The sequence below is a fragment of the Vulpes lagopus genome, chromosome 11 (assembly GCF_018345385.1).
Source record: "Vulpes lagopus strain Blue_001 chromosome 11, ASM1834538v1, whole genome shotgun sequence".
Classification (NCBI taxonomy): Eukaryota; Metazoa; Chordata; class Mammalia; order Carnivora; family Canidae; genus Vulpes; species Vulpes lagopus.
In genome coordinates, this window is record NC_054834.1 from 74976895 (window position 1) to 74988151 (window position 11257).

The window sequence follows — 11257 nt, forward strand, 5'->3', positions numbered from 1 at the left end:
GCTCTCTATCTCAAAGAAATAAATAAAATCTTAAAAAAAAAAAAGAATTCATACAGAATCCAGCCACTTCTCCCCATCTCCTTCATGAACACGCTCTCCCAAACCACCACTGTCTCTCATCTGAATCATTGCGATGGCCCCTCCACCTGGCTTCTGCTCTTGCCTAATTCTATTCTGTACTCAGTAGCCAGAATGATCCTGTTAAGACCAGAGCCTGCCATGCCTTTGTTCACAATTCTCAAATGGATCCCATCTCTCATAGAGTAAAAGCCCAAGTCTCTACCATAGCCTCCTTGGTCCTGCTAGATCTGTTTGCCCCATGTCTTTGCAGGTGTCATCCCTGCCCCCATCACTCACTCTGATCCAACCACCCCAGTCAATCCCACCTCAGGGCCTTTGCACTTGCTGCTGCTGCTTCTTGAAATGCTCTGTCTCCAGAATCCCTATGGCGCACTCTCCCACTTCCTTCAGGCTTCTGCTAAAATGTCCCCTGACAAAGACTACCTAAGTGGCACTGTGCTCTTACTCTACTTCACTGACTACACTTCATATATATTCATTTATTGCCTGCCCAAGGATGTGGGGCAGCCTCGGCCCCCTCTGTTCCCGGCAACTTTTCACTCTCTTCAGAATCACTTCCATAAAAAAAAAAAAAAAAAAAGAATCACTTCCATCAACACAAATGTGCTGTCATATCTTTCCTGACCTCACCTCTCCTTCCCCAGTACTGCCCCTTTTCCTTGTTCCCCTTTGTAGCAAAACCCCCTGAAAGAGTTGATCTGATTTGCCAAGATCAATCTCCTCCTGTTCTCTCTTCAACCAGCTCCCATCAGGCTGTCACCCCCACTTCCCACTGAACCTGCTCCTGCCTTGATCCCCAGCTGCTGGCCCTGTTGCTAACCCAAGGTGCCCTGGATCCTCTGGCCACTTCCCGGCTCCTTTGCTCACTCCTCCTCCCATCCAGGAGCAGGCTCAGCCTGCAGTCCTCTGAGTCCACACATTCATGCTCCCAGTGGTCTCATCCAGGCTCCTCTTTGAAAATACCATCTATCTGCAAATGAGACTCAAAGTTATCAGTGCTCCTGGTGTCTCCCTCAGACTTGGAATTCCATCCCTCTCTCCCAGATATCAAATTTCCACTCCACTCCTCTCCCTGGATGTCTTATAGGCATCCAGTTGAGCCCTCTGTCTTCCCCCACAGACCTTCCCATCTTAGACAAGTGGTAATCTATCCTCCCAGTATCTCAGGCCAAACCCTGGACTCTTCTTTTTCTTCCCCATCCTATCTGGGAATTAATCCTCAACGTCCAAGTGTATTCAGAATCGGAACACTTCCCACCACCTGAGTTCACACCACTTTCAACACTTATCTAAATTTACCATTTCAACCATTTTTTAGTGTCCCATTCAGTGGCCGCTGTTTTTTTTTAAGATTTTACTTATTTATGATAGACAGAGAGAGAGAGAGAGGCAGAGACACAGGTAGAGGGAGGAGCAGGCTCCATGCAAGGAGTCTGATGTGGGACTAGATCCTGGGACTCCAGGATCACGCCCTGGGCGGAAGGCAGGTGTTTAAACCACTGAGCCACCCAGGCTGCCCCCAGTGGCCTTCTTCTTTTTCTTCTTCTCCTTCTCCTTCTCCTTCTCCTTCTCCTTCTCCTTCTCCTTCTCCTCCTTCTCCTTCTCCTTCTCCTTCTCCTTCTCCTTCTCCTTCTCCTTCTTCTTCTTCTTCTTCTTCTTCTTCTTCTTCTTCTTCTTTCTTCTTCTCCTCCTCCTCCTCCTTCTCCTCCTCTTTCTTCCCCTTTTTAACTCATGAGAGACACACAGAGAGACAGATGCAGAGACACAGGCAGAGGGAGAAACAGACTCCTCACAAGGAGCCCAATGCAGGACTCAATCCCAGAGCCCTGAGATCATGACCTGAGCTGAAGGTAGATGCTCAACTGCTGAGCCACCCAGGAGTCCCCAATCGCATTATTCTATTTACAAAATGTTGTGCAACCCTCACTGCCATCAGTCTCCAGAACAGTTTTTATCATCCGTAACTGAAAGTCTAATGCATTAAATAATAACTCCCCATCTCCCCAGTCCCTGGCCACCACCACTCCATTTTCTCTCTATTACTATTCGAGGGACCTCTTATGAGTGGAATCACGTAATATTTGTTATTTTGTAACTGGCTTGTTTCACTTAGTATAAAGTCCTCCAGATTCACCCACGTTGTAGCCTATGTCAGAATTTCCTTCTGTTTTCAGGCCAAATAATATTCCTTTAATGTATTTACCACATTTCATTTATCCATTCATCTGTTGATGGGCATTTGGGATGTTTCTAGCTTTCAGCTACAATGAACATTGCTGCTGTGATTGTGGATGTACAGACAATCTGTTCAGGTGTCTGCTTTCAATTCTCTTGGGTGTGTCCTCAGAAGCTGAAGTGCTGGACTACATGGTAATTCTATGTTTACTTTTTACAAAGATTTTATTTATTTATTAATGAGAGACACATAGAGAGAGGTAAAGACAGAGGGAGAAGCAGGCTTCTCACAGGGAGCTCGATGTGGGACTCGATCCCCGGACCCGGGATCATGCCCTGAGCCAAAGGCAAATGCTCAACCACTGAGCCGCACAGGCGTCCCTCTGTTTAATTTTTTGAGGCATCATCATACTGTTTTCTATAGCTGATCACACCATTTCACATTCACACCAGCAGCGCACAAGAGTACCAACTTTTCTATATCTTTGCCAACACTTGTTATGTTCTGTTTTTCAGGTGGGGTTTTTCTGGTGGATTTTTGTTTGCTTATTCTTTGTTGATAGCAGCCTCCTTGTAAATGTGACCTGCAATGGTTTTGAAAACTCAAATCCAGGGCACCTGGGTAGCTCAGTAGTAGAGCATGATCCCAGAGTCCTGGAATTAAGTCCTGCATCGGGCTCCCTGCAGGGAGCCTGCTTCTCCCTCTGCGGGTGTCTCTACCTCTCTCTGTGTGTCTCTCATGAATAAATAAGAAAATAAAATCTTAAAAAAAAGAAAAAGGAAGAAAGAAAACTCAAATCCAAAGTCTTGCAATGGCCAATGGGGCCTATGTGACCCTTCATCCTCAGCTGCTTACCACGCCTCCCGTCTTTGCTTCTAGCTGTTCTATGGGATGAATCAGACATGGTCTCACCTCTGACCTGGCCCTTCCCTCCGGATGCTGTCCCCCCAGATAATTGTGTGGCTCAGTCCTTCACTTTTTTCCAAGGTAGTGCTCAAATGTCAACCTATCAGAGACCCCACTCTAACCACCCAATTTAGACCTGCAACCTACACCATAACCACGCACTCAACCCCTCTTGCTCTGCTTTTCCCCATTGCACTAGTCTCTTTCTCACCTTACCCTCCTACTATGGACTGCCAGCCCACCAGCCCCAGATTCAGACTTTGATATTCTAACCCTCAGTACCTGATCATCTGACTGCATTTGGGAATAGGGCCCTTAAAGAAGTGATTAAGGTAAAATGAGGTCCTACGGGTGGCCTTCACTCAACACGAAGAGGAGATCAGGACACAGACACACAGAGGGAAGCCCACATGAGGACACCAGAAGACAATGGCCACATGCTGGCCAAGGAGAGAGGCCTGAGAAGAAGCCAAACCTGCCAATATATTGATCTTAGACTTCTGACCTCCAGATATGTGAGAAAATAAATTCCCATTGGTTAAATTTCTATCATCTGTAGTACTTATTATGGCAGCTCTACCACCCAAATACACCTTCAATTGAATCCACGTATGTGTTCTGCTTTACTCTCTGTCGTTCCCAGGTAACTCTCAGATCCCTAAGAGCAGAGTCTTTATTTCTGTTCACAGCTGTGTCCTCAGCCCCTAGTACAGAGCCCCCACACAGTGAACCCTCAATAACCAATTTGTGAGTGAACAGATAAAGAGAAAATACACTGAAGGGTGCTATCATCTCAGGCAGAAACCTAGTGGGAATAATTTACACATGTTTTCAGATTGTTGCCTCTCATGCACCTTCCTTTGGCTTCCAGATTGGGACCCAGTAGCTGGTGGATAAGGTGATGTGAATGCAACATAATCTTACAGTAACTGATGAGCACGTACACCAGCATCTTTTTTTTTTTTTTAAGTTTTATTTATTTATTTTTATGTAATCACTATACCCAGTGTGGGGCTCGAACTCATAACCTTGAGATCAAGAGTTGCTTGCCTTCCTGATTGAGCCAGCCAGGAGCCCCAAACATTTCCCTTACTTTATTTTTTATTTTGTTTTGTTCTATATATTTTTAAAGTAGGCTCTATGCCCAACCTGGAGCCCAAACTCACAACCCCAAGATCAAGAGTCACATGCACCACTGACTGAGCCAGATAGGCATCTTTTTAAATATATACACACATACATGGGAATAAAATATATCTCCCCTGAGGTGGAGCTCAGAAAGGAGGGAGGAGCAGATGGCGTGGAAGGCACTCTGTGGACTGGCAGGATTCATGTTGAGGCTTTGTCTTTAGGCAATTTATGGGTGCTCCAGAGACATCTCTGGGAACTTTCAACCAAAGCTGCTCCCTCTGTCCCCAACTTTAGCCCCAACTGCTGGCACAGGGAGCTGCACTCCTCTGCACCCAGAATGCCTTTTTCTGCACAGTCACCATCATCCCCATAGCCATCTGGCACCCCCTCCTGTCAAGCTGGCCACCTGGCTCGCTACCCCCCACATCTTCTGCCCCCTGAGATTGGAGGGCTTACTTCACTCTTAGATCACAGGCAGCCAGCTCTCCCTGTGCAGACCTTCACCCAGGGTGGTGGCGGCTGCCCACTGTATCCCCTTTGCACTTCCAGTTTCTTGGGCACAGTCGGATTCTAACCTTCAAATCTTTCCAAATTTCTGGAAACAAAGTTTCCTGAGCCCCTCTCAAAGCCTGAGGAGGGAGGAAGCCCAGCTTACCACCACAGGCTTCTCCTCCTTGCCCCTCTGTCCTCTTGCACACCCCCGGTAGTGGGATAGGTGCTGGGTGATGGCGCCCTCTTTGTTCCCCTCCTGTTCTGCCTGTTAAACCATCTGGGTCCTGCTTAGGAATGCTTGGTTTTCTTTTTATTTTATTTTATTTATTATTCGTGAGAGACACAGAGAGAGAGAGAGGCAGAGACACAGGCAGAGGGAGAAGCAGGCTCCATGCAGGGAGCCCAACGTGGGACTCGATCCTGGTACTCTGGAATCCCGCCCTGAGCCAAAGGCATATGCTCAACTGCTGAGCCACCCAGGCGTCCCTAGGAATGCTTGGTTTTCAGTGCAAAAACTGAGACCTGAGACAGTGGGTCATTTTATTTATTTATTTATTTTATTTTGTTTATTTATTCATGAGAAACACAGAGAGAGCCAGAAACAGGCAGAAGGAGAAGCAGGCTCCCTGCAGGGAGCCCAATGCGGGACTGGATCCCAGGACCCGGGATTACATCAAGCCAAAGGCAGATGCTCAACCACTGAGCCACCCACGTGTGGCACATTGGATAGTTCTGCAAAATATGTTCCTATAAGCAAATATGCTGGCTCTAAACAATTTACATTTTGATAATAACTAACCACTCCCCCCAATCAGTGTAGATTTCTATCAACCATGTTTACATTCCCACCAGCAAAGTGTAGTATAATTTTTAAAAATCATTAATTTGATAGATGAAAAAATATTATCTCATTGTTGCTATAACTTGCATTCCCTTTATTATCTGTGAGATGAGTGCATTTTCATAGCTTCATGAGCCATTTGTGAACCGCCTCCTTGTGTCCACACATTTCTCTTCTTCCAGTCCTCAGGAGCAGGGAGGTGAATTTTCGGCATTCCTTATCTCACAATGACCAAAAATCAGTGATGGATACAAGGCCACTTCATTGTTTTGAGTTTATTTTTGTTCTCCTTTGTCTTCAATCCCCATTCCCATCCTACTTCAATATGAATGAATTGTGGGGAAATATCTAATATCATTTTTATGCGTTTGTGGGTTTAGCTTATATAAATGGTATTGTGCTATTGATCTCATTTTTGTTCCTTATTCTTTGAACACTATGTTTTTTAAAAAACTGTTGATTCTGACTGTTGCCTGGTGTTCATAGTTTGCATCCATTACACATCACTAACCCATCCTTCTGAGGACGGATGCCAAAGTGGCCCCTGACTCTCGCTTCCACAAAGGACGCTGCAGCCAGCCCCCTTGTACAGACCTCTTTGAACACTTGCACACGAATTTCTTTCTTTTTTTTTAAAGATTTTATTTACTTTAGAGAGAGTGGGAGCACGAGTTTGGGAGAGGGGCAGAGGTAGAGGGAGAAGCAGACGCTGTGCCATACTGAGCAGGGAGCCTGACATGGGGCTCAATCCCAGGACCCTGGGATCACGACCTGAGCCGAAGGCAGACACTTAACCAACTGAGCCACCCAGGTGCTCCAGTGCACACAAATTTCTGTGGCTTATTTACCAAGGATTGAAAGTGTGTGGTCTCAGAAGAAATGTATGCCTCATTTCAGAATGTTCTCAAGAGACTGTACCAGCTTAAAGGCCTATAGAAGTAACCAAAGATTTCTGCCTCCTACACCCTCACCAAACATTGGTATGATTTGCTTTATGAATTTTCACTCACCTGATGGTTATAAAATGGTATCTCATTGTAATTTTAATTGAATTGCACTGATTATTTCTCTGACCACATCGTCATTAATTTCTTGCCATTTTTAGCCAAATCTTCTGAGTTGCCTGTTTATATTCACTGCCCAATTCTCTATTGTGTTTCTTTTCCTCATTGACCTGTAGGAGTTCTTTATTCACTAGATTGCAACCACCTGTCTGTCAATATTAGCTCTGAGAATATTTGTGGAATAGAAATTCTTAATTTTGATGTAGTTGGATCCATGAATGTCTGAGTGGGGGGTTGTATTCTGGATGTCTTAAGATGTCCTTTCCCCATCCTTAGGTGGGGCATTCTTCTATATTTTATCCAATTAGGTCGTAGTTTAACATCTGCATTCAGAGCAAAATGCTCTATATTTTCCTTTTCTGATACTGTCTCTAGCCGGTTTGGGAGTCATATGAGGAACTACGCAGCGTTCTCTCAGTCCTTGCCTTTTGGTGTTTTCGTTTGTTTATTTGTTTGTTTTGTTTTTGTGATGCTGCTGCCATGCTTCATGACAGCTGATGTGAGCAGTCCATTTACTGCCTGGCTCAGTACCACAAACACTGCCCATCCTGAGAAACCCTCCAGGAGGCCTGGGCCAGGGCCGCCACCTGCATGCAGACCTAGATTTAGGAGCACACCAAAAGTGTAGAGGAAGAGGTTCTGAAGTGCTAGGGGCAGCCGCTGTCGCTTCATGAGCAGTTCTGTGTACATGGACGAGAGGCCTGAGATGAGGCAGTACAGGATGAAAAGCAGCAGTTCCAGTGGAGTGATATACAGGGGCATGGGGCCAGCAGCAACCGCTGACAGAGATCCAGGAAAGGTGTTCCCAGGGTCCTGGAGGCCACCAGCTGCATAACAGGCCACCATCAGCAGCAGCACTGCTAGGCCCTGAGGTGCTGGAGACAAAGGCAGTAGAACAAGGCCATGCTTCCAATCTTGAGATTGCTCAGCACCTGGTAGGTGCTGGGGTCCATATAACGTTGAAGAGAGATCACTAGGTTGTTGTTAGCTCCATAGAATAGAGCTGATAGTTCAAATGGGGGAGCCTGGCGTCATGGTGTGGCCCCCTGGGGCCATGCCTGCCAGCCCACCAAGAGGGGGAAGGCACACAACAGTAGCTTGGTCAACTCAGTCAGCAGCTGAGGAGGGCTGGAAGGGCACTTTGCCGTTCACATGGCATAGTGCCAGCAATGGGGGATGGGCACCATACATAGCAGTGGATAAGAGTAGCATCAGGGTCCAGTAGGCCTGCCTGGGACGGCCCAGGCCTGGCATACCCCAGTCCTCTACATTCGTGCTCAAACCAGACCCTGGATGGCCTGTATAGCTAGCAAGGGGGCAGTGGGAATTGTAACAAGTTTGGAGAAAATCAGTATGGAGCCAGCTTCCAGGAGTCCTATGATCCAGGAGGGAGGAGCTGTGGTACATTGCTAGAGAGTATACTGAGAATCAGAGTCAGCTGCAAACTCCACAGTCAGGGATGGAAGAGAAAGGGGCTGGTGGCTCTAGAAGCCACAGTTTCAGTTTCAGTCCCGTGAGGTTAAGGAGGTGCATCTAAACTGCTGGCTGATAAGCCACCGTTTACCCTCTGCAGGAAGGAAAGCAAGGATGAAGGCTGTGGGCAAGTTGGAGATAGCAAAAGGTGATAGGTCGGGAAGCCAAATATGGTGTCTGTGGTTGAAAGGCCTCTAACTGCAGGCCAGAGGTGCTCATCCTTTCTCCTCCATGGGATCCAGAGCTAGTCAGGCCCCTTTCGCAATGACTGAAGATAGTCCCTCAATGTCTTCTCCACATTCGGCACAGCATATGCCTGAGCTGCATAGATGCCAGTGCAGGTACCCACAGCAAAGCCTAATACTGCTGATGCCCTCAGTTTGGCCACCACATAGCCGGCTAAGAAGCCCTTGAGGAATGGGGAGGACAAGAGTGAGCCCTCCTGGCTCACACCACTGCTGACTTCTTCCACACGCTGCTGCAGGCATTCCAGCTGGTTCTTGAGAAATACCAGGTCCTTAAGCTTGGGCAGAGAATCCTTCTCATCTGCCATCTTCCCCGGCAAATTTGTTGCCAGTCCTTGTCTTTTGGAACAACTGATACATGATAGGGACCATTTGTTCCTTGAAAGTCTGTGGAACATCCCTGTAAAAGTACCTCCATTCGCACTCTTTAGTATTGGAGTCTTAGATGATAATTTTCTCTACTGGTTACTGATCTACTGAAATTTTTGATATTTTTGTTCCAACTTTAACATTTCATATTTTCCTGGAAAGGCATTCACTTTGATTAAGTTTTTATATTTACTAACATCCAATTATTTGTAAAATTCTTTGACATTGTATTTTTTATTTTTTTAAGTTTTTATTTCATTTTTAAAATTTATTCATTTATTTAAGTAATCTCTATACCCAATGTGGGGCTCAAACTCACAACCCTGAGATCAAGAGTCACAAGCTGGGATCCCTGGGTGGCGCAGCGGTTTGGCGCCTGCCTTTGGCCCAGGGCGCGATCCTGGAGACCTGGGATCGAATCCCACATCGGGCTTCCGGTGCATGGAGCCTGCTTCTCCCTCTGCCTGTGTCTCTGCCTCTCTCTCTCTCTCTCTCTCTGTGACTATCATAAATAAAAAAAAAAAAAAAAAAAAAAAAAAGAGTCACAAGCTCTTCCAAGTGAGCCAGTCAGGCGCTCCCAATATTTGATATTTTAAACTTTTGTGGGACTCAGGAGTCAGATCATGGGGACTGTCCTATAAGAAGGACTCTACGTTTGTCTTAAACATGATGGAAAGTGTGACAGGATATTGGAAAAACCCATTTTGCCACTTTTGAGGAGGGCAAGGGCAGAGGGAGGAGGAGAGAAAGAATCCTAAGCAGGCTACACGCCCAGCACAGAGCCCTACATGGGGCTCAATCTCACAACTCTGAGATCATGACCTGAGCTGAAATCAAGAGTCAGATGTTTGAGCCACCCAGGCACCCCTTCATTTTGCCACTCTTGAAACCCCTGATCCACCTCAAGAGTATAAAGAAATAGAGTAGATCCTGAAAGGGAAACTTTGTGAGGAGACGGATTTAGAAAAGGAGCCCTAATACTGCCCTCAGGGAGTAGGACCAGGGACTGCCTGCTAGTCTCTAAGTCTGGGGACAAGCACTTAAAGGAAGATGCCTGGAGAGCTCAGGTGGGCTCCCTGAAGCCATGGCAGTCCTGTAGGTCAGTGGTACATGAGACTTCCAGAATGGCTATGGAACCACAGTGGGAACTGGCCTGCGGCAAGGTAGCAGGAGGTCCTGTCCAGGTGGCTTCTGTTATCTGGCAGGGGGTACCCAATGAAGGTAGGTGTGTGCCAAGCAAAAGAAAACTGGAGCCAGCCAAAAGAGAATCTCTGCCCACTTCCCAGGAGTTACAGTCAAGGAGGTAGCCCATAAAGGAGCTGTAAAGCCGCCACAGGGCAAGAACGCAATTTAAACACCTGCTACTCAAAGAGTGACTGGCCATCTTTTCCAGAGCCAATCAAGGAAGAACTCTCTGCACCCCCTACCCTCCTTCCTCCCTGTGCTCCAACAGCAGCAAGTTCTCAAACTGGGGGAGCAGGAGGGAAGGGAGGGAGACAGACCTGACTTCCCTCTTCCTCATCAGCAGGGACCACATGGCTGGGGAAATGGAAACTATCTCATCAAGTGTAGAGATTTGGCTACCATGCAAAACGGGCAGTCTAACAACTCTATTTAGTGATTTCAGGTGATCATAGGACTGTAAGAAAACATGGCACAGAAAGTCATAACTTCATTTGTGGGAACAGGGAGAAATTCTCTTACGCATTTTAGAGGAACATTGGGAGACAAAAATAATCTTTAATTATATCCCATAAACCTTGTTTGGAGAAAGTAGCCATCAAGCAAAGGATTTTGAGAGGGCGAGTGATGTGAGCTGATTTATGTTTGTATTTATTTATTTATTTATATTAATTTATTTGAGAGAAAAAGAGAAAAAGCAAGGAGAGTGGCAGAGGGAGATGGAGCAGCAGACTCCCTACTGAGCAGGGAGCCCAATGCAGAGCTCCATCCCAAGACCCCAGGATGGATCATGACCTGAGCCAAAGGCAGATGCTCAACCACTGAGCCACCCAGGCACCCCTGATTTATGTTTTTAAAAGGTCCTTCTGACTACTAGAGATTAGACAGGAGGGCCAGGATGGAATGAGGGACTGTCATCTGGGAAAGACACTGGAAGGCTTGGGCCAGGAGAGGCAGAGAGAGGAGAGAAGAGGAGAGGTCTGGATATTAGAGCGGGGCCTGCCACCCTTCAGAGATCAGGAGAGGCCAGAGAGATGGGGCCATGGACACCAGAGAGCAGCCAGTGGGGAAGAATTGGAGAGAGTAAAGGCTCCCAGCCAAGCAAAGAAAGTGTTTCAAAGAGGGGGGAGTGACCAACTGTGACCAGAGCCACTGAAAGTTCAAGGCAAGACTAACAGCATTAACAACTACACTTGGCAACCTTACTTGTTTCCTAGGCCCATGTTCTGAGGACCAGATCCAGGAGGCTCACTACAGGCTTTGGCGGTTGGAATGTGGCTGGGGATGGCCTCTACCA

At 46.8% G+C, this 11257-nt stretch overlaps 1 protein-coding gene and 1 pseudogene across 1 annotated transcript; both read right to left on the reverse strand.

Annotated features, from left to right (window-relative positions):
* Positions 1–7105: 7105 nt before the first annotated feature.
* Positions 7106–8098, reverse strand: LOC121471663 (annotated as a pseudogene).
* A 310-nt stretch (positions 8099–8408) lies between these two features.
* LOC121501523 (SLC35A4 upstream open reading frame protein-like) lies at positions 8409–8717 on the reverse strand. Its single transcript, XM_041773600.1, has one exon. It carries the CDS (start codon positions 8715–8717, stop codon positions 8409–8411), a length of 309 nt encoding a protein of 102 aa, XP_041629534.1.
* Between the last annotated feature and the right edge of the window lie 2540 nt (positions 8718–11257).